We start from the raw sequence: 24,330 nt of genomic DNA on the forward strand, positions 1-24,330 counted from the left end.
TAGGCCCAAAATCACATAATTGACCTTTTTTTTTTTTTTGTCTGGATACAAAGAGAGCATTCGGTAAACTTGATTCTCCTTGGTTGTGGTTCTAAATTCAACATTCTCTCCGTCCGAACCATGAACAATATTAAGGTTATAATTAATGAACTTGTCATGAGCTCATTGATGATCCCGAGTTTCAATTAAGAAGACCAAAGGGCTTTGGGATGATCTATCTTAAACTCCACAATAGGGAAATGGTTTCTAGCTCTCTATTCCATATAATTGATGCCAAAATGTCATATAACTTGATACTTGAGAGGTCCTAACTGCATGATAACCAGGTTATTCTTTCATCTTTCTACTAGTGTCTTAAGTATTGCAAAGATGGTAAAAGAAAACAGTTTTATTTTTATTTATGAATCTCCCTTTACCAAGGCCAAAGCTTCGTATGCAAATGCAAAGTTTTACTTATCATAAAAAAAGGGTAATTGGAGAAGGCACTCGTTCCTTGTTGAAATCAAAAGGCATAAAACTTGAAGGAGTAGGGTAACAACACCACTTCCAAAGCTTGAAAATCAAAATATTATTGTGCTTAAACAAAGTGATGTTAAACTATCGCAATCATTGCCTTCAACTCGAACAAAATAAGGATATGACCCTAATGCATATCAACTCATGGTGAAACTTGGATAAAAAATTGCTAGAGATAAGCTTCATGAAACAACCCCAATTGGTAAGTCCAATATTAAAACGAACTCAATAGAAGTTGAGAAAGAAGGGGTATGTCGTTCTACAAAATCGACATGGCATAGACTACCGAGAAGAAAAAATTGTTAAGTCTTGGAGCCTAATTAATGTTTTATGTTGAATTTGTACGTGATATATTAACTAATGTTTTATTAAGGGCAATTTGGGAATTTTAATCTTTTATAGTGGTTGTCCTAATTTTCTCTTTATATTTTGGGCGCCGCTATTAGGGTTTTATTATTCAAAGGAGCATCATCAATTGTGGTTGTGAGATGTTAGAGAAAAACACTTTCAGTTGTGTGATTTCTCTTGTAAACTATTTCATCTTCAAAGTGAATTACTACAACAGCGAAAGACAAGACATAGTCTCACCTTGAGGCAAACCTATATAAATCTTGTGTGTTTTTCCGTGCTTGCTTTTCCTTCTTCTGCGATTATTATTATTGATATCGTTAGTTTTAAATTAGGGCGCCTAATTCCTAACAAAACTCACCCAAATTTCTAGCGACTACACACCAAGTGTCATTAAAAGGCACACACATGGGAAAATGATGGTGACTCTGTTTTAAAGCCTTGACGTTCAACATTTGATAAGATTGGCAATCTAGAAGCACATCTTTTGATCTTTAAATGACTTATTGATGGAACTCACTCAAACAATTTTGCGGCCGTGAAAACTGTGCTCCAAATATTAGAAGGCTTGGAAAATTTTTGTCCATCTAGTAGTTGTTAAGAGAAGCAAGATGCTTCAAAGATCCAAAAGACCATTTTTCAACTATTTGCAAAAGAACAATTAGGTCAAGAGCAAGATAAGTCGATGATCAAGAAGGTTGTATTCCAAAGGCTAGGGAACTCAAGGGACTTTGACCTAGAGGAAGAAGCAAACATATGGAGAAGAAGGGACCTCGAAGTCTAGTGCAGTAGAGAATGAAATGGAGGATTAAGTTTCAAATAGATGTAAGTGGCCCTCTGTTAGGCAAACCGTGGACCTTGATCATCACCAACCCACCAAATGAAGAAGGAACAACTGAAGTAGGTTCCTCAGCTGACCATATTTCAAGTAAATCTTGGGCTAGAAGGTGTGCTTAAAATCTAAATTTTAAGCTTCAAGGAAAATTGGGGGCAAGTTTAGTTCACAATATTGCAAGCTTCTAGCAATTCCGATGATGGAAGTTGTCCTTCAAACCAAAGATACAAACAATTTGCAAGGTGACAATCATCTTCAAAACTCTAAGCTTCAAATGAATGGGGCAAAATTCTTCTATATATTGAGTTCACCCAAAGATTTGATCTTTGAATAAATTCATTGGCAAGAAACTCCTCAACTTTTTTCAACAAAATCCATCATGCTACTCAAGGATGCCTAGAACAAGTTTGAGCAAAATCTGTCATCCTACACAGTGGAAAAGCCTAAAATAATTTTTAGTTAAACCTCTTTGCACTTGGAAAAGCCCCAAACAAGTTTCTACTAAGTGTATCATGTTGTTTGTAAGCACCAACACAAGGTTTGGGGAAACTTCTTCATAACTAGAAAAACCTACAATGAGTTTTGGCAAAATCCGTCACGTTGTTCAATGGTGCCAAAAACAAATTTCAGTGGAACTTTCTCAAATCTAGAAAAACCTACAACAAGTTTTGGGAAAATTTGTCATGCTACTGAAGAATGCTCAAAATGTTTTTTGTCAAAATTCGTCGTGCTACTCAATGGAAATCATAAAACAAGTTTAAGCTAAAACTTCTTGTAGCTAGAAAAGCCTAAAACAAGTATCGGCTAAGTCTAGCACGCTGTTCAGTGGCCCCAAAATGAATTTCAGCTAAACCTCTTTGCAGTTGGAAAATTTTTAAATAAGTTTCAACAAAATTCATCATGCTACTAGGTGTCACAAAAAACAAACCTAGCTAATCCTCTTTGTCTATTCATACCCTGAAAAAAAAGGGTTTAGATCACCAGCTTTAGAATAGGAAGACCAACTCAAGAATATGAAAGGCCAACTTGGGAAAGTAACTCAATAGCACTATCAAGTTGAACCAAGGCATTTAGGATTGAGTCTTGAAAGGCTGACATGTAGACTTTTAGCCTTTTTCTAGTCATGCGACCAATGACTACCGCACTAGCTTGGGCCAAGGCCCATAGGATTGGGCCTCAAAAAGGCCGACTTGCAACTCACTTTGAGATTTGTTCCAGTCATGTGACCCATGATTACCACACCAGCTTAGGAAAGTAACTTAGCAGCACCATCAAGTTGATCCAAGGCCCGCAAGATTGGGTCTTGAAGGCTGATTTTCAACTCACTTTGCAACTTTTTCTCGCCATGCGGCCAATGAATACTGCACTAGATTTGGAAAGTAACTCAGAAACACCTTCAATTTAAGCCAAGGCCCACTGGATTGGGTCTCTAAAGGTCAATTTTTGACTCACTTTGAAACTTGTTCTAGTCATGCAACCAATAACTACCGCACCAACTTGCGAAAGTAACTCAACAACACTGTCAAGTTGAACCAAGGGCCATAGAATTGGGCCTCGAAAGGCCAATTTGTGACTCACTTTGAGACTTGTTATAGCTGTGCAACCAATGGCCATCACACCAACTTGGGAAAGTAACTCAATAGCACTGTTAAGTTGAGCACATGGCTGCATGATTGGGTCTCAAAAGGTCAATTTTTTTACTCACTTTGAGACTTGATCTAATCATGCGACCAATGACTATTGCTCCAACTTGGGAAAGTAACTCAACAACATCATCAAGTTGAACCAAGGCTTGTAGGATTGGGTCTTGAAAGGAAAATTTTGAACTCACTTTAAGAGTTGTTCAAGTTATGTGATCATTTGAGGCATAAAGTGTTCACCAATGACTATTGCACTAACTTGGAAAAGTAATTCAACAACAACATCAACTTGCTCATAGATTGCATATGCCACTAATAAGATCAAATCAAAAGCGAATTCCACCTAAGCATCATGTAAATGCCACAAAAGAAAGGAGTTAACAAATGGGTGACACATGGTGTCATAGGAAAGCTCAACTTAAGGGGGGGGTGGTGATTTTATGACATTTCAACATGGGTGAGATGTATTCTCTTAAGAGAAGAAAAATGAATCTTGTCAAATGGCTCTCTTCCCTTACATGTGTACCTAGTTAAGGGAAAGGGAGAAGACAAAGGAGAGAAAATAGTGGGGTGGATGAACCACCACCACTTGATAGAATACTCAATTTTCGTCAAAAGAACCTAAGACAAAAGGCAACCAAGACACAAGAAGGACATCACTTACAAGAGAAGAAGAAAGAAGGAAGGGTGTCACCTTGGAAATCAACAAGTGATTCACATGCACGAGAGACGTGAAGCTTGAAGGATAAAAAAGAGTTTTTATATGAGAAGATAGCTCAAGGGTAAATCTGGAATCTCAAGATGTCGGTCAAAGAAGTCTTACTTTCCTCTTCTTAAAAGATCTCCACAAGTTCTAATTTTCTCTCTTTGAAAGATCTCTGCATATAAGATTTTATTTGATGTAGTACTTTCCAATAACCTCTCCTTCATTATGTAATTTTCCCTTGATTTATGGAATTAGGGAATCCTAATTGATTAAGGAGTTTTTCAAATAATACAATGAGTAAAATATAAACAAGGGTGTTAGCTGAATAAAAAATCAGTCAACCATGTTACAAAATCTCTCTTGTCTCTCTTTCTCCTATCCATTTTGTGCCCTAGCACCTCTCATCTCTTTCTTCCTCTTCTTCTCTCTTTTCCTTCTAGCTTTCATTCTATCTCCCTCTCTTTCTTTACTTTACTTCTCTCTTCTTCCCTTTTCTCTTGTTGCAATTGTCTTAGCCTCTCTTTTGACTTTTCCTTACTCTTTGAACAAAAGATAAGAACCTTTTACAAGTGGGTTCTTATCAATTCCCACAACTTTATAAATAGAGGCATCCCTTGGGTGAAATGGGGAACTTTTGGAAAGACTTTTGGTGAACCTTGGCAGAGAAAAAAATTTTGGGTGAGAAATTTTTTGGAGAAGTTCTTCAAGTTCAACTATATTCGAAAGGAAAGAAAATCTTGAATTGTGCTCCCAACACCTAAAATCTCAAATCAACTTGAAGCTCCATCAAGTTCATAGCAACGAACAATCTTCTTTGATACTAATTTGTTACTATCCTCAAAGCTACTACACATAGTACGAGATCAAATCATCTCGTCAAACATTGAGTGGAGACTAGCTATAAAATCGAGGCTAGTCAACCAAGTAAATACCAGTACATCCATCAAATCAAGCAAATCTTGAATTAAGTATGTGTGTAGATATCAAATCAGAGAACTCTTTAGAGATGTGACCTTGAGTCACTTGAAACCTCGTAATTTTCTTTGTAATTCCAGCACATAGTCATGGTCATGACACTTTGTAGACCAGACACTGTTGTACGTAAAAAGTTATTGATAAACTCTCAAAGAGAAATTAATCTTACTTCAATTTCCTGTAGGATTAGGAGTGAGTCACAGAGATTTTTGTGGATGATAGCGTTATTCTTTACCCTTCAACAAGGTGACAAGTTATTATAAGGGTATTTTTATTAGATTTTCCTAGTTTAGAATTCTCAAATATCAAGATACTTTTGGAATACACTCCATGGGACTATTTTAAGGAGAAGGTATATCTGAGTTATATATTTTTCAAACAATCACATTTTTTTTAACTCTCATAGTATGACTCTCTCATATATAATACCAAAAGAGTTATGTATATCAAATGAACAATGAGTTTAATTCCAATGTCTCAAATATGTGAAGAACTTGTAGTTATGGATACTTGAGAATTACAAATGGTCCAGAGGGAAGACAAATGGACACAATGAGATTAATGTATTTCTATCTTCATGATGAGACTTTTCTCTTAACTTGTATGAGATTTGATCAAACCTCATATCTTGATTAGTCTATATTGTTTGTATCGACAACATATATAAGATTTTTTAAGTAGGCTAATACGTATGAATATTTAAAGACACTCACCCTTATGATTAATTATTATTAGGTGGTTCCTTAGCCATGCCATAGGAAGAAGTATTATAAGTTTATGAGACGCTTGAAAGGAATTACGATAGTTAGGCTCTATTGTTAGCTTCACCTTTTGTGAAAGGAAACTCTGACTTTGAATGATATGTGTTGGAAGATAGGCTCAAGCCCACATGACCAAGGAAGACCCACACATCTAAGAGTATTATAAGATGGGTCACACAACCAAGGAAGACCCACACATCTAAGAGTATTATAAGATAGGTCACACAACCAAGGAAGGCCCACAAGATGGGCCCAAGCACATAAGAAGTAGAATCCACCATGATTACCACAAATTGGCATCCTAATCACATAAGTTGGAAGATTAAGGACTCACAAATGCATCTTTATCTTATGGTCACATCCTAGAAGAGTTCTAGTTTTAGTTTTGTTTGTTTTTTTATCTATATTGAGTTATTTAATTATGCTAGGACTTATCTTTTAAGTGTTAGAGTTTGGGTATAATTGGGACAAAATTAGTTTTATTGTAATTGGACTCTATTACCTTACTCTTTCATAAATAAAGGTTCGCGTAATTTTATAATTTTATTTTACTTTTTATCCTTGACAAAGATGATGAGTTCAATCATTGGCTTCTTTTATGGCTTCTGGTTTAACCATTGCCTAGAACAATAGAAATCAAGAGATAGCCGAAAGAGGTGGATCTCACAGACTCTCAGGGTGTTTACAAGAGCATCTGGTCAAATCATTAGTGGCCCGAATCCATCCGTTTCTGTAAGGAGAGACATAAACACCCCCGCGAGATTGAGCTAATAAATCCATTCTTAATTGCATCTGTCACTGCGGATTAATATTGTGCTAACGAAGATCCGAAACTGACATTTTTTTCTGGAAACGGGAGTCACTCTGTACCAGATACAGTATTCTGGCAACGACGATAATTGTCAGAGCTGAATCTGTCTCAGTGAAAATCCTTTCCGGGTACATTGCAGGTACCAATCACCAAACAGAGAAGAAGCTATCGGAACGTCGGTGTTCTTCTCCCGAGAATGACATATTCAAGTTTAAGATTTCCCCTCGAAAATGGCTGAGAGAAAAGATGAAAAGGAAATCTGAAATTTTTGCTTCTCTGCATCGGCGGCCAAAGTACCCTTTAAGTGAGCAAAGTATGAAAACTATGAGGACTGTTACTGAAACCACTCCTCTCCCCCTGGCTTTCTCAACTCACCTTTGCCACTGATGCTGAAGTGACATCGTCGAACATCAGTCGCTCGTTAGACGCTTCACGAAGCCGTCAACGAAACCGATTGGCCAGATGACGCTTGTCGTGGACTTCTCACCCGAAGTCTACTTCGGCCCGCGAGGGATCCTTTATATACGAGCTTTTATGTCGAAGTCCTTCATCTTTCGTTTCTCAGTCAAGAAAAGCTGGTGGCTCGATTCAGTTTCAGTCCATCTGTAGCCAGCGGGAGGGAAACGCCAAAGGGATCCTCCACATGTCACCAAACTAAGATCTTAGTTACTCACCCACGTATCTGAAGAATAAAATGACGCACCCGAAGGAGAGCTTTCCTCTGCAACAGAGCTCTCCCATGGCAAAGCAGTCGATGGCAGCTCGTTGCAAGGCGTCGGGTATCACAGACGGATTCATATTCATCGGAGGAGCGGTTGTAGCCCTCCTCCTCGTCTGGTCTTGCTGGTCCTTCGTCAGTCCCGCCTCCGTTCCCTCCAATTTCCCTTCCATACTCTCCACAGACCTAAACGTCCGAGCCCTGAAAGACGATAAAAACGAACCCTTGCTGAAGTGCACCCGCTCTGAAGATGAAACCCATCGTGGGGAGCTGGAAACGCCAACGTTCTACGACGACCCGGCGCTGACATACATGGTGGAGCAGAAGCTCACCAACTGGGACGCCAAGCGACAGCAGTGGCTGCGAGATCACCCGTCGCTGACACGGGGCGCGGGGGAGAGGGTCCTCCTGGTGACGGGCTCCCAGCCCCGGCCATGCCAGAACCCGGTCGGCGATCATTTCCTCCTCCGATTCTTCAAGAACAAGGTCGACTACTGCCGCATCAACGGCTGCGATCTCTACTACAACAACGCCCTCCTCCACCCAAAGATGACCACCTTCTGGGCGAAGATCCCTCTGATTCGGGCAGCCATGGTCGCCCACCCGGAGGCCGAGTGGGTCTGGTGGGTCGACTCCGACGCCGCCTTCACCGACATGGAGTTCCGCCTCCCGCTCGACCGTTACCGAGCCCACAACTTCGTCGTCCACGCCTGGGCCCATCTCGTGTACGAGAAGAAAAGCTGGGTGAGTCTCAATGCCGGCGTCTTCCTCATCCGCAACTGCCAGTGGTCTCTCGACTTCATGGAACGGTGGGCCACGATGGGCCCGCAGACACCGGACTACGACAAATGGGGAAAGATCCAACGGGCTACCACCAAAGACAAGGTCGCCCCCGAATCGGACGATCAGTCGGGCCTCGTCTACCTGCTGTTAAAAGAGAAAGAGAAGTGGGCGGACAAGATCTACTTGGAAAGCGAGTACTACTTCGAGGGATACTGGCTCGACATCGTGGGCAAGCTGCAGAACATCACCGAGCGGTACGTGGCGATGGAGCGCGGGGTGGAGCGGCTGCGGCGACGGCATGCGGAGAAGGTGAACGGAGAGTACGCGGAGATTCGGGAGCCGTACCTGAGGGGCGCGGGGTACGGGAAGGACGGCTGGAGGAGGCCCTTCATCACGCATTTCACCGGGTGTCAGCCCTGCAGTGGCGACCACAACGTGATGTACTCCGGCGAGAGCTGCTCGGAGGGGATGCAGCGGGCGCTCAACTTCGCCGACAACCAGGTGCTCCGAAACTACGGGTTCGCCCGGCGGGGGCTGTTGGATTCCGACCACGTCGAACCGCTGCCTTACGGTTATCCAGCGGCGTGACTCTCGGTAGAAATCAATTTCGTCGGTCCGTCTTGTTTCGGTTTGAATACTGAGAGAAACGTTGTGAACTGTTAACTAAAAAACTATAAAAAAGAGACCCAAGAAGGGTGAAAGAAAGGGCTTGTTTCTCTGTAACTGGACGGTGGAGACCGGTGAATTGATTTAGATTTGAATAATTGAAGGATAGATTATGAGGATATCCAAAGGTGTCATAAGGACTATTATGTGTCGGATGCACCTAGATCTCTCTTTCTTAAAAGTAGGGTTGGCTTCGAATTTAGCTGGCTCGCGAGCGGCTCAAGTTTGGTTCGGTTTGATTTGTTATCTATCCAGCTCGAGTCGAGTTCGAGCACCGAAATCGGCTCGTTTACATTAATGAGTCGAGCTTGACCGAAACCAGGTTCGATTCGTCGGCTCGCGAGCCGGCTCGAGGTGATTCGGAATCGGTATTGGAATCGGGAGTGGGGGAACGGGAGCGGGATCGAGAGCGAGGGGGGGAAATTTTTTTCCTCCCCTCGTCACCACCGAGCCCCTCCCGTCGGTTGTTATTGCCGCCTCTACCGCCGTCGCAGCTGTTCGCCGGCTATCTCTACCACCGTCGCAGCTGCTCGTCGGCCGCCTCTGTGGCCGTCCGTTCAATTTCTTCCTCTCCTCGCCGTCGCCTCTGTTTTCGTCACCACCGCTTCCGTCGCAGCCGTCATCCCCGACGATAGGTCCTCCTCGGCCGTAACCCTTTTTCCTCCGTGTCGTCTCAGCGGAAAACCATAACCTAACTTCAGGGGAGAAATAATCTCCCCCCTCCCCCGTGTGAAGATGATCTTGCACGTGCGAGATCATAAAGTTAAAAAAAAAAAATTCCTCTCGAAAAAATTAAAAATAAATTTTATAGAAATAAGTTTCTATAAAATATTAGTGTCTCATTTTTTAAAAATATTTTTCTAATTGAAATTTTTTATTAAAAATCATATAATTTTCTAAGTAAGATTTTCATACCAAGATGGAGTAGAAAACTGTATAGAAAATTTTTGAATAAGTATTTAACAGTTGATGTTGTAATACTTTTAGCATGAAGCAATTTTCATTGTAATTTTGTGTTTGATATTTTATTTAATTAAAAATTTATTGATAAGTATAATAATATATTAGATTGATTATTAGTTTTTATTTATTTCCCTAGAAGAGACAATAAAAGGTCCATTTAACTTTCCTAAGAAAATTTTAAAATATTTCTTGTAATTTTCTAATAAGTCACTAATAGTAATAAGATTTTATTTAAAGGTTTTATTGGGAATATGTATCATAGGAAAAATATTTTTAGTTTTTTCTAGAATATAAATTTTCATCTAGGGGGATTCAAAAGTTACAAAACAAGCTAGACAATAATTGGAGTAAAAAAAAATTAATATTGGTGTATTTTAATCCATTACTGAAATTCAATCCTGAACCTCCCCTATCATTATATTTTTTAAAAATGTATGCATAATTTTATATATAATTTATTCAAAGCCACCCCTACGGGCGAGATCATAAACAAGGAAAAAAAAAACTCTTTGTCCCTTCCTCATGACTCTTAAAGAAATTGAAAAGATATTTTAGTAGAAATACGTTTCTAGAGACTATTAGTGGTTTTTTCAATAAATATTGAAAAAACATTTTTAGTAGAAATATAAGACCATTAGTGCCTCATGTTTTTTAAAAATATTTTTTTAATTATAAATTCTTTTTAAAAAATCATATAAATTTCTAAGTAAGATTTTCTTGCCAAGATGGGCTAGAAAACCATATAGAAAAATTTTGAATAAGTATTTGACAGTTGATAATATAATACTTTGAGCATGAGGCAATTTTCATAGCAATTTTGTGTTTGACATTTTATGTGATTAAAAATTTATCGATAATTATTAATTTTTATTTATTTCCTTAGAAAAGGAAATAAGAGGTCCATTTAATTTCCTAAGAAAAATTTAAAATATTTCTTGTATTTTTCTAGTAAGTCTCTAATAGTAATAGGATTTTATTTAAAGGATTTATAGTTTTTATTTAGGTGATTGTAAATTGATAGTGATATTTTATTTAATTTTATTGTGTTTGATTATTGTATGGAGTTTATTTATAATGTTATGCAGTGTATGGAGTGTTTATGGAGTGTTTATGCAGTTATTATGTATATTGATTATACCCAATTTTAAATAGAGGTCATACCGAATTTTATACAAGTATTATATATATAGATTATGCTCAATTTTAAGTAGAGGTTATGCCCAATCTTATACATGTATTATATATATAGATTATACCCAATTTTATATAAAGGTCATGCTTAATTTTATGTAAAATGTATGCATAATTTTATATATATTTTATTTAATATATATTTTTTGAAAAATTTTAAATATATGTTGAGACCGGAACTCGGCTTGAACTTGTTGTGCTCGAACTCGATAATAATTTTAGGCTCGAGACAAAGCTCGGCTAGCCAGTTCGGGATCGGGATCGGCTCTATTGGATGCAACCCCTTTTAAAAGCATTACTCTTTCTTCTCAGTCATTAATGTATGGGGAATCGTCTCCTCTCTCGAAGTGGGGCGACATTTGTGGACTATGTTGACCTATTTCTCAAATAAATGCAATCTTTTTGTACATCGTGTTAGGCTATTTGCCCATAAATAGATGTGTTAAAAAAAAATTAAAACCTCCCAGCAATACATGGTGTTCCGACCCTCAGACTCACTTTTCAACTACTGGGCCATTTAAAAATTACTCAACAATGATAGCTTTAGCTCAATGGTCAATCACGTTGGGGATTTCTACTCTGTTGTCTTCGGTTCAAGTTTCGTAAGGGATAAAAAAGGGTGTATGATTGTTTAATCAACATTTAAAAAGAAAAACAAAATCCCTGCATACGTACTGAAATTTGGAACATTTAATGCATGAAAGAGGCTAAATGCGAACAGAATTATATTTTACATTGGCAAATTACCTACGCCAACGTTCTGCAGTATACGGCCCTGAATGATAACAGTACAAGTTGACATTGGGTTCACCACAGCTCCCCAGGTGTGCAACCTCTGGAACCCGGTATTCACCCTTAAAAGGCGTGAAGAGAACAATACCAAAAATACTCTAATTTCCACAATCATCTGGTCTTCTCTGAAATGACCTGTGCATCAATAATCAAGATCAATAGTCTAACCAAAAGTTTACTTCAACTGGAAGATCCATCTGGTCATCTTCGAAGCAAACCGCATATCAACAATGGTGAATAACAGATAAAAAAAGAAACTCATAAATACAGTAGTAACAACAGGAACATATGGGAGGAAGAAGATGGAAGAACTTGCCTCAGTTATTAAGGGCAAGGCTTGCTGCTCCCACTCGTTAGCCCACCCTGTAGATGCCCCTTTAGTTAAAGCTCCATTTCTCAGGGACTTCAGAGTAGCACATCCATCAGGAAAACCTTTAAAGAGCATCTGCACCAATTATTGGCACAATTTAAAGAAGAAAACAACAAAACAGTGAAAATTTCACCAAGAGTCTTAAATGTAAAATTCTGTTTTGTTTGAGCTATCTAAATAAATGCTAAAAGGGTTGCATGATTGTATGAAATACTAAAACAGACGTACCAGGAGTTGGTCTGCTAAATCAGAAGATGAAGAAAAGAGGAGGCCATTTTTCTCAACCATAACAAGCTCCTCGATGCTTCATTACACCAAGCAATAGAAATATCATCAGCAACGAGTGGCAAAATAAAGAAGACAAGGTCATGAAACGCTTGGCAAACATAACTACCATGGAAAGGAGACCGCACAAACAGGAAGGCCACATCCAAACATATCCACAACCTGTAGTCAAAATCAGTGACCACGTAAGGACACAATGTTAACAGATTTCTTTTTTATTCAAGAGCAATTACTCTTCACCCAAACTTGGTCATGCTCAGAAAGAAACAAAGACCCATAATTCTGGTTCCAAGATCTAGTTATATACACAATCAAACTTTTTGTTGTTGGAAGTGTCATGGGTATTTTCGGTGTTTTATAGATTTGGTTTTCCCCTCTAAGGTTATGAGAGTATTCATCTATTTATGATATACACTGGATTTAATTTTCAGGTTTATATGATGTATGGAGGTATAAGTAATTGAGTATAGGGGAGTATTTATGTTATTATACTAAGTTTTCACTTAAGTGACCTATTTAATAAAGAGGGAGGTCAAATTTTGACCTCTGAGCAGAGTGCCACACACTACAGCACTTCTGAATTCTCTTCTTCCACTTCTCTCTTTCCTCTTTCTTCTCTATTCTATTTCTTCCACTCAATTTTACACGATATCTGAGGAAAAGATTCATCTGAAGTGATGTTTTATTTAAGTTGTCTTCACTTCTCAGCTTGTGTTCACTCTAGGAAGGGGGTTTCTCCAATTCTTTGTAGATTGGAGTGAAAGGTTAATTTTGTTTTACTTATTTTGTGTGATAACCCTAGGGTTGATGACTTGTGCTTTTTATAAAGCAGTTATCTATATTTTTTGTGCCCCTAGAAGGTTGTTTGTGGCTGCCTCCCGTTTTTGCCCTGTTTTGTGCCTGCGCAAACTCCCAAACTAGTACCTAAAATTGCATCATCTCCTGTTTTGCATGGAATTGATGATTTGAAGAGATTTCATGCTATTATAACCTCAATTGTGCCTTGATATGGTGTTGACGAGTCGATGCCCTAAATTTATCAATCCTGTGTGGGGTTTGCACAAGGAATTTGGTGTGTTTGAGTGATTCTGGTTGGAATTGTGTGGCTGAATTGCAATTTCTCATATTCTTTGAAGTATTTTAAGAAGTAGTTTTGTCTGATTTGGGACAGTTTATTTGTTCAGTAAAAGACATTGTCTAACTGATGTGATTGTACTTCTGAAAGGTTGAATGGCTCGAATTATTTGAGTTGGACAAATTGAATCAAAGTATACTTGAACGCAAAGAGAAAAGTAAAATATTTGAGAGAAGACCCTCCCCAACCACTTATAAATGATTGGGAGACTAAAGACAGTCAGGTTATAACTTGGCTGCTCAATAGTATAGAAATAAGGTTTAACAGACAGGTCACAAAGTGTGAGACTTCAAAACAAATTAGGACTATTCTTGAGTCATTATATGTTCAAGAGAAGAACTTATTCAGAGAATATCATCTTTATACTCAGTAGTTGCCTTAAAAAAGGGAGATAGATTTGAGATAGATTAATTTAGTGAGCTACAAGAGATTTTATAGGAGATTGAGATGTATCGCCCATTTACTACCTATGAAACAGATCTTCAGAAGCAACATAGTCAGTTGTATGTGGATAAGTTCATCGATGGTTTGGGATATGAGTATGATATAATTCGGGCTCAAATTCTTGCAGCAACAGATGTGGTATCTCTTAACAAAGTGTTTAATGGGGCTATTCAGGCCAAAATAGTTGTAATTCCACCTAGCAGAAAGAAGAATATAGACACAAAGGTTGCTGCCCTTGTTATTCAGCCAGCACAGAAGTGGTGAGAGGCTAGAGGTGGATGTGGTTGACAGTTTCCTAAGTTTCCTAGCTCAATTGACAGTTTCCTTCCCATCTATGAACCACACTGTTCCCACTGCTATAGTCACCATGACCAGGTCAGGTATGTTTGCATTTCACGCGGCTCCAATCTCGTCATGGCTCACTTATTCTAGTGCTCAAACACACATTTCATGTATGCCAAATGTGTTTTCTTCTCATAGACAATCATCTCTTTTTAAAAATGGTACACTAATAGATGGCTCTCTTTCTTTTGTTAGTGGTATTGGGACAATTAAGGCTACTTCATCTTTATCTCCAGATTCTATTTTAATTTTTCCTAAGTTTCCAGCCAATTTAATATTTGTGAGTCAACTTACAAAAGCTTTGCAATGTTCTATACCTTTCTTTCCTACTCAACGTGTATTTCAGGACCTTCAGACGGGTGTGAGTATGGTCTCTACTACTTGGAAGGTTTAATCAATCAACCACCATCAGCACTTCAGCCTACAAAATCCTCCTTCCAATGGCACTTAAGGTTTGGACATCCATCTCCAAAGAAGCTCCATCAATTGTTTTCAGAGTTGCCTTCTACTTTGTCTTTTCAATGTGACCCGTGTCAGCTAGGAAAACACAATAGATTGTCTTTTCATTCTCGTCCATTGTGCAATTATAGCTTGTATGAGGTTGTTCGCTCAGATGTGTGGGGTTCATATCGGATTCTGAGTCTTTTTGCTTATCAATGGTTTGTCTCATTTATAGTAGGACAATTTGGGAGTATCTCCTTTGGGAGAAATCTAAAGTTCTTTATGTATTCCTCAAATTTTACAGCGAAATAAAAACTCAATTTGATACTTCACCTGTCCTATGTAATGATAATGGGCTTCAGTACATGAACAATAAGTTTTGTTTCTTTTGCAGTGCCAATGGTGTTCTTCACGAGTCCTCACATATGTTTACACCCCTTAGCAGAATGGAGTTCATTGAGGGGAAGAATTACCACCTACTTGAAGTTGCTCACACGGTGATGTTTCAAATGAAAGTTCTTAAATATCATTAGGGTGATGTTATTCACTTAGCTTGTTTCTTGATTAATAAGATGTCATCCTTTGTACTTGGTAGACAAATACCATTATATATTTCCAAGCCCAACAGTGAATTATTTCCTCTTTTCCCATGTGTATTTGGGTTTGTTTGTTATTTTCAAGTACTTAGTTTCTCCATTGATAAATTGTCGTTAAAATTTTTAAATGTGTGTTTCTTGGGCATTCACATTCTCAAAAGGGTATAAATGTTATTTCCATCCACCAAGAAAACATATATCTCAGCAAAAGTTACTTTGTTTGAAATTGTTCCTTTCTTTTCTCAGTCAATTGAGTCCGTTACTCTAACTATACATGTTGATTTGTTGTTGCTACACTTCCTGGGACGATGTTCCAAAACTTGTGCCAATGCCTGCAGTAGTTCCAAAATCACCTAAACCATTGCAGGTATACAAGCGACAAATGCCTTCCAAGAGTACTTCTATGGTGCCTCCTCCACCCATGCCAATGCCTACGTCATGCATTGTTCCCAAGTCAAGTGATTTGGATCTTCCAAGTTCTCTTTACAACGGTATTCGTTTTTTTACCCAAAAAGGTACCAAACATCCTAATTCCAAATTTGTGTCCTTTGATAACTTATCAGACTCCTTTGAAACCTTTGCAATATCCTAGTCCATCTGCTCTATTCCTTCTCCAGTGCAAGAAACATCGATGTCACACCATTGAAAATAGCCATGGATACTGAGATGAAAGCTTTGACTGATAGGGGAACATGGACTTTGGGCAAGCCACCACCTGACGCGACAATAGTAGTACATCAATGGGTGTATACGGTCAAATATAAGGTTGATGATTCCATTGAAAAGTATTAGGTCAGACTTGTGGACAAAGGTTACACGCACACTGATAGTGTGGATGTCTTCGAGATCTTCTCTCTTGTTGCCAAGTTATCTTTTATTTGGATTTCATATGTATTACGGTTAATCAGGGTTGGTTGTTATGCCAACTTGAGATAAAAAATGCCTTATTTGTAAAGAGACTTGTCTAAGGAGGTGTATATAGAGCAACCTCTTAGGTATGTTACTCATGGGAGACTAGAAAAGCATGTTGATTGCATAAAGCTATCTATGACCTTAAGCAAAGTCCCAGAGTACGGTTTGATAAATTCAATCGTGTAATTTCAGAGAAGTCACTATGATCACTCATTGTTTATATTGAAGATGTCATCTGGAATTATGGTATTGATTGTGTAAGTTGATGCTATAGTGCTATCTGGCAGTGACAAAAAGGGTATCGACAAGGTAAAAGAACATTTAGCAAATCACTTTCAAACTGAAGATGTAGGAACACTCAAATATTTTCTCGGGATCGAAGCAAGGCAGGTGTTGTTCTAATTCAAAGAAAGTATGTGAAAAATGCTATGAGCTAAACTTGTGAAACTCCTATGAAAGTTAGCCATAATCTTCATGAAGAGAATGGTGATGAGCTCAGAGATAAGACTATGTACGAGAGGTTGGTAGATAAGTTTATTTATGTCATAGTGACCAGTCATGATATAACCTTTTTAGTGATCGAACACCCACGAAAGACTCAGCTAGAAGCTGCATTGAGAATATTGTGATACTTGAAGTGTGCGCCAGGAAAAGGGTCGTTATATAAGCCATATAGACATTTGTAGATTGTAGGATATTCTGATGCTAACATGCCGATTCTAAATTGGACAAATATTCTATTTCAGGATACTGAGTGTTTGTTGGAGGCAATTTAATAAACTTGAAAAGCAAAAAGCAAGTTGCATTTGTCCATTCCAGTGCAGAAGCTAAGTATAGAGTAGGCTCATACAGTTAGTAAGCTTTTGTGGGTGAAATTTGTGTTACAAGAATCAGACTTCCTTGTTAAAGAGGCTATGACTATATACTAAAACAATCAAGCTATCACATTCATTGCAAGTAGTCCAGTATTTCATAAAAGGACTAAACATGTGGAAGTTGATTATCACTTGATTAGAGATGTTGTCATGAGTAGAGTGGTGGTTACTCCCTCTGTTACATCTATTGATCAACTTGGTGATGTATTTACCAAAGCTCTAGGAAAATGAGATCATGGGATTTTTTGTAACAAGCTAGGGCTTCTAGATATATATTTTCCAACTTAAGGAGGTGTGGAAAATGAGATCATGGGATTTTTTGCAACAAGCTAGGGCTTCTAGATATATATTTGCCAGCTTACGGGGGTGTGTTAATAAAGAGGGATGTCGAATTTTGTCCTCTGAGATGAACAACTTTCTTACCAACACTAAACATTGATTTTAAACTATCTGAATTATTACAGTCAAAGATAAAGTTCCTATTCGACCAATTTATAAGACCTAGACCAGTTTGGAAGCGACCCCAAGGACTTTACCAGCAAACATGCCTAAAACCTGGGATTTAGAAGAACCAGTTATGTTAATGGATCAGCCAGGCAACCTTGTCAATGTGGCTGGTTAAATATGTGTTGTCCACCCAAACTTCATAAGCCTTACAAACCTAAAAATAAATCATGGTCTACATAGCCGATACATGACAGAAGCATCAACCAATATGAACAGCTCTATTGATCTGTATCAGCTGGCACAACCAATAAATAATTATATCAGCAGGTCCAAATAGGATATGTAACTATGACGTGATATATATTCCAACTTTGTTTATCACAGATTAACATAAAAGAGAACATGGAAGAAAGTGTTTTAAGGCCTACAACATGTCAGCTTTTCTCATAAAAAATAAATTTCCAGTATCATCAATCAAACATGCACCACGAAGTTGACAGATTCCTACAAAGTTATACTAAGTTCCAGCTTCTTAATCCATGGACCTACTAACAAACCTTCATAGGGAGGTCCAAGCCCGATGAAGAAGTGTGTAGACAGATTCCTAAATCCGCTGATCCTGTAAACACAAACATATAGATAAATGGTAAATGTTTACGAAGAAAAGGGGAAGAAAGAACAAAACCTAAATATGCAAACAAGAAACCTACCCAGCAACAATGGGTAATCTTCAGCTGGTAGCCACATTGTACGAAAGGCAACCCTTTTTAGATGTAACTTCTTCATTTGTTTTTCATACTTTTCTCTATCAGGTCCTTTGCCTTTCAACATGAAAGTTGAACATTTCAAGCAAAGAAATTATATTCGGCCAAAGATATCATCACATAAAAGGAACAAAATGAACTGGCTTACCAGTTACCACAAATAACAATCTCGGATATAAATATCGCTTCCCATTAGAAATATCCATCCAAAGCAATTCATCATCAATTGAGTCATCCTCATCTAGGATAGCAGAAACCCTTCTGTCATACATAACTGCTGCTTCAAGAAGCAAACCAAAATCTTCATCTGCTGTCCTGAAAAGCGAAGTTCATTTCTGATATGCTTTATTTTTCCATGCTAAGACCTTTGGGTCTGGATATTTCAAGCTTTTCCTCAATGCACTTTCTACTTCAAGATCAGAAAAGGTAAAACCATTCCCTATTCCCTTTTCAGAAACAACATCTATTTAAGGTGCAGAAGAATACAAAGTCAAAGCAAGACAAAGAAATTCTTAGCATCTTCCATAATGTACTTAGGACCGCAGTAATTATGTCCATTCACATCAAAATTTCACCTCACACAAGGATTAGAAGAGGTGACATGTTTCAAAACAAACCAATTTTTTTACTGAATAGAGGTACAAAACCGTGAGGAGAAAATCCCACCTTTCTTTGTGATTCCCTCTTTTGTCAACAACCCTTTTACTCTTTCCAAGCAAGCAAGGGATTTTCATTTTGATGGTAGCAATGTGCCCCTCATATGTGATGGCGATGAGTGGCTCTCCTTGATTGTGCATGTGGATACAAACATTGACTGGGTATCTTTTTGGGGAAATATGTTTAAATTTATTAGTGATAAACTTTAAAAATAAGTAAAACGGATATTTTTAGATTTTATTTAAGAAAAAAATAAAAAGGATATTTTCAGAATTTGACACAGCATATACGTAAAAAGAAAAATAAAGCATTTTCATCACTTAATAAAGAATAAACTAATACGTTTTTTCACTTCTATATGGCTTAAATGGAAGGAGCAAAAAAAGGGTACTTTTTCCAATTAATATAACATGTATAGAAGAAGTAGAGGAATTAGGGTATTTTTGTCATTTTATATTAGTAACTGTGGTATATAATGATTGAACACGTATATTCAGTATATCACACCAAAAGGTAAAAAAACTCCTTTAAGGGAGTTTTTATAACCTAAGATCTGTTTGTGGTTCTCAACAGATATCCAACAAGAACCCAACAAGCTTATTGGTTCTCCATTGGATATCCGATGGGTTTTTAAACAATTTGTTTAGTCAACCCAACCCTTTGATAGCCAAACCTGCAAAAGGGACTACATCCACCAAAACAAAAAAAATATTAAAAAAAAAGATAAATGGGAAGCATAAAAATAAGAAGAGAAGGAAATCGATCTACAAGGATAAGTGCTTCTCACAAGATGTTTGGGACTCAAAAGATAAACGGAAAAAAAAAAGGCACAGTATCCTCTTTCCTTTCCTTTCATTTCCTACAACTCTGAATGTGAATAAGGTAAAGGACATCATTTGGATAGATTTAGGGACTTTTACAAAGTTAACAGTTGATATCTTTCAGATTACCATTTGTGTATTTCATCTTAAAAATTTATTTTAGTACATCCTCTCCCTTGTATCAACAAACTCAATCAATAACTGCCCCAGCAGTGAGTTAAGGTTCTCATCAGAGCAAAAAGGTAAACTTGTGCAGTACCAGCTTTCTAGAACTGTCCCTCACTAACCTAATATCAAAAAGCAACATAAAGTGGTTCGTTGCATGTTGCCTCAGACACCCACGTTGTTATTTAAGTTTCTTGCGTGAACCTTGTCCAAGATCAACTATAATTTTGCAATCAAAGCAGGAAGTTTCCATTATACATTATCCTGGTGAAGCATGCATACCAGCTAGTACTGCTAACAATGAGAGCAGGTCTGTCCGGCTTCAAGAGAATTTCACCACCATCCTGAATGGTAAAGAGTGTGTTGCCAGCAAATGCGTCCCCTTCGCATATCCCTTTTCCTACAAAATTTCATGAAATATATTACAGAAACCTCTGCTAACAGAATTGACAATGTTCTCACCCATGTTTTATCATTACCACAGCTGATGCAGTCTTGGACACCACGAGAATGTATGAGATCTTCATGTAACCGGCAGAATAGCTAATCACAAAAAGCAAACGTGTCAAAATTTTGTAGGAATGAAGCCCTAAGGCAATTCAAACCACCAAGCTCACCTCATGTTTCTCCAGAAGTGATGCACAATGGAAGAACTCAGGAGACTGGTCATATAGAAGTGTCGCTCTAGTATAATGAGAAAGGATACCAGAAATTCCAAGCATAAGAATGCCATATCAATATCCAAACTTTTTGAACTCATTTAAGTTCCAGTCAGCCTACCTACTTACTTAATGCCCCAATTTTGTGCCAATTCCTGTTGCATTGCCTTTGTGACACAAAAGGAACCATTTGCTTTCCTCCCATAGTGCTTTTCAAACCTGAAATAGATAACAATGATAATAATAATGTAATAAACCTCATACCAACAACAACAAACCATTTCTTCTGTGATTCTCACAAAGAGATTCATCTAAGCAAATGATGAGGTCAAGTAAAATAAATCAGGAAATACCAATGATAGATCTTCACCAAGATATGATTTCTTCCAAGAGACAAAGCAAGCAGTGTATATCCAAAATTGTGCCAATCAACAATGACTTTGGAACTCCTCCACCAACTGGCCAATGTAACAGCAAATAAAGTTGGGACCGAAGGGGGGTTCTGCAAAATCCAAAAACAAAAATATGATTGAATATTGTCTAACAGATCAAGTAAGATTTTCCAATAGGAAGCTAAAAATGTAAATAGTCGTTTACAAAAGTTTTTGATTCTTGACCAAGAACAGTCTAAAAGAAATGAAAACATAAAAGGAATTTGAAAGGGTAATATAAAACTTTCTCACAAAACTTAGTACTCAAGTAAAACTGCAATTACAATAGCAAAAAGCTGCTGCTCACTCGAACTTTGCATAGGATGCTGATGAGTTTGCCCAAGGAATGGCAGCTTCATTTGAAAAATGTCATTTAGAAGTTTTTTTTTTTTTTTCTCCGAGAAAAGGCTCTATGGCTAAGCAAGAAATTTGGTTTCTCTGAAGTTATTCTCTTAAAACTTCGGTCTTACCTGAACAAGGAAAACATCCGGTGGAGGTATTTTCACACATATGAACCAAAGAAGCATAAAGAACTGAAGCAAACCCTTCAATGGAAGCAAGAAAATATTTACACTCTTTGGTAAGCTTCTGAAGACTATGGGCTTCTGTGAACAAGGGAAAAATAAATAAATGAGTGAAATATCTTTCTTACCTTCCGTCAATTCAGCTCGTGGCAAAAAAAAAAAAAAGAGGAAAGTGAATACCATTTTGTGAAGGTGAATACATGGATTTTCTAAAATTGCATTATGGGGATTTGTACCTGTTAAAAGAAATTCCATATAACCAGCACAATGAGTCATCGTGCTCCCTTAACAGATACAAAAATAAGAAGCATTAACTCAAAATTGAGAAACTGCTGCTTAGACTTCTCAGTAAGTAAATAACATTCAGCACCTACCATTTCCAATAAGAGTTTCAGAAATCTAATCATACAACTTAAAGTTAGTAGTTTTAGAAAGAAATATAATTAACCTGAAACTATCACACGGTAACTTCTGCTTACCTCCATATGCAACAACATCCACCTCTAACGATGCCTAAAAACAGAAGCAGAAAACTCTGTCAATTCACTGAGATTCGTGGAAGATAGTAACAAATGCATTTCAATTTTCAACAGAAACCCAACACCTCGAAAGATAAAAAAAGTTCATTCATTACCTGTCGTGCCAGAGAAAGTGCATGGTACTGCATGCGGGGACTGCGTCCTATATCACCAAGAACAACTACTGCTGCTCTGCCTCTTGTCGCCATTTGGTCGTTTATTTTCTCATCACCATGCAAAACTGCTAGGGATCTGAACGGCTTGAATACAATTGTGGATAGCATAAGCAGGGGGCTATTTACAATTACACTCACCACCGCAACTGAAAACGAACTATCAGATAACCATCTGGAGCCCTAGAAAGAGGAGTTATCATTGACTCGCGCTATCTTGGGAGTGAGGTCTGCACATGGGCTACATGTCAGAATTCAACATGAATCGTTTACAGGTGAGATCCGATTCGCTACTTGGAACAATCACAGGGGGGCTGAAAATGAGTGAAACTTGAACAGGAATGGAAAAAGCAGTAACCCTCTCCAACCCTGGACAAGAGACTCGGACTAGACATGTACAGAGTGTGGCATTTGGTTGCGTGTACAGACATATTCCATTTGTTCATTTGGTGCGTCGTTCAAATAGCTTTAGTGGACTTTGAAACGGCAGTTAATAAATATGGAAATAGAACCGTTAATATAGGTGGCATCGAGCTGACCCTCTAGCCCAAAAATTTTAGCCAGAGTTCGAGCCAAGCTTGAACTTCAATATATATTTAAAATTCTTCAAAAAATATATATCAAATAAATTATATATAAAATTATGTATACATTTTACATAAAATTAGGCATAACCTATATATATAATACATATATAAGATTAGACATGACCTCTACTTAAAATTAAGCATAATCTATATATATAATACCTATATAAAATTCGGCATGACCTCTACTTAAAATTGGGCATAATCTATATACATAATACCTGCATAAACATTCTATAAACATTCCATAAACACTCCATAAAATAGTCTAAACACTTCATACATTGCATAACATTATGAATAAACTCCATACAATAATTAAACACAACAAAATTAAATAAAATATCACTTTCAATTTACAATCACCCAAATAAAAACTATAAATCTATTATAAATTTACAAACTATAAAATTGTAATCGAGCTCGAGCCTAATAATTTTAACTGAGTTCGAGGTTAACCTACATTTAATACTCTATATAAAATATATGTCAAATAAATTATTTATAAAATTATGCATATATTTTAAAAAAAAATGATAGGGGAGGTTCGGGATTGAATCTCGATAATAGATTAGAACCCACCAACAATAATCTTTTTTACCCCAAATGTTGTCTAGCTTATTTTGTAATTTTTTAATATGGCCATAAATTTACTATGGCCTCCTTGGTGCCCTGATTGAAAATTTATATTCTAGGAAAAACTAGAAATGTTTTTTCCTAGGATACACATTTTCAAAAAAACCTTTAAATAAAATCATTTTACTATTAGAGACTTACTAGAAAATTACTAGAAATATTTTAAAATTTTCTTAGGAAAATTAAATGGACCTCTTATTGCCACTTTTAGGGAAATAAATAAAAATTAATAATCAATCTAATATATTATATACTTATTGATAAAATTTTAATCAAATAAAATGTCAAACACAAAATTGCTATGAAAATTGCCTAATGCTAAAAGTATTATAGCATCAACTGTCAAATACTTATTCAAAATTTTTCTATACGGTTTTTTGGCCCATCTTGGCAAAAAAATTTACTTAGAAAATGATATGATTTTTTAATAAAAATTTCTAATTAAAAAAATATTTCCAAAAAACATGAAACACTAATGGTCCCTATATTTCTACTAAAAATGTCTTTTCAATATTTATTGAAAAGACCACTAATAATCTCTAAAATCGTATTTCTACTAAAACATATTTTTTTAATTTTTTGAAGAGCAACGAGGAAGGGACAAAAGCGTTTGTTTTTTTTTTACTTGTTTATGATCTCACACATGCGAAATCGTCTCTTAGATCTCACACGTGCGAAATCGTTTGGTGGGAGGGGAGAAAAATTATTTCTCCCAACTTAGGTCGAGGAGGGAAATTATTTCTCTGTCGTCGACTCTCACTCTGGTTTTTCGCTGTGATGACGCAGAGCAAAGGCGCGGCGCCGGCGAGGACTTGTCGTCGGCAACGGAGGCGGTGGCGATGG

General features: G+C 37.3%; 2 protein-coding genes across 2 annotated transcripts; one reads left to right on the forward strand and one right to left on the reverse strand.

Moving 5' to 3' along the window:
• The first annotated feature begins 7,286 nt into the window (after positions 1-7,286).
• Positions 7,287-8,824, forward strand: LOC137953618 (galactomannan galactosyltransferase 1-like). The gene has a single exon (XM_068801060.1). The coding sequence runs from the start codon at positions 7,287-7,289 to the stop codon at positions 8,679-8,681; it is 1,395 nt and encodes a 464-aa protein (XP_068657161.1). The 3' UTR covers positions 8,682-8,824.
• Positions 8,825-11,540: 2,716 nt separating this feature from the next.
• Positions 11,541-22,638, reverse strand: LOC137953702 (UDP-glycosyltransferase TURAN-like). The gene is made up of 16 exons (XM_068801178.1): positions 22,208-22,638; positions 22,053-22,086; positions 21,754-21,809; positions 21,520-21,654; positions 20,972-21,120; positions 20,748-20,837; positions 20,577-20,643; positions 20,439-20,502; positions 20,242-20,359; positions 18,465-18,631; positions 18,263-18,373; positions 18,110-18,171; positions 12,470-12,522; positions 12,304-12,379; positions 12,022-12,150; positions 11,541-11,840 (listed from the first exon to the last, which is right to left on the reverse strand). Exons 1-16 carry the CDS (start codon positions 22,373-22,375, stop codon positions 11,817-11,819), a joined length of 1,503 nt encoding a protein of 500 aa, XP_068657279.1. The 5' UTR covers positions 22,376-22,638; the 3' UTR covers positions 11,541-11,816.
• Positions 22,639-24,330: the final 1,692 nt, after the last annotated feature.

Source organism: Aristolochia californica, unplaced genomic scaffold, assembly GCF_029961685.1.
Source record: "Aristolochia californica isolate CCGP_79_NKW_82.1479 unplaced genomic scaffold, dmAriCali1.0.hap1 SCAF_16, whole genome shotgun sequence".
Taxonomy (NCBI): Eukaryota; Viridiplantae; Streptophyta; class Magnoliopsida; order Piperales; family Aristolochiaceae; genus Aristolochia; species Aristolochia californica.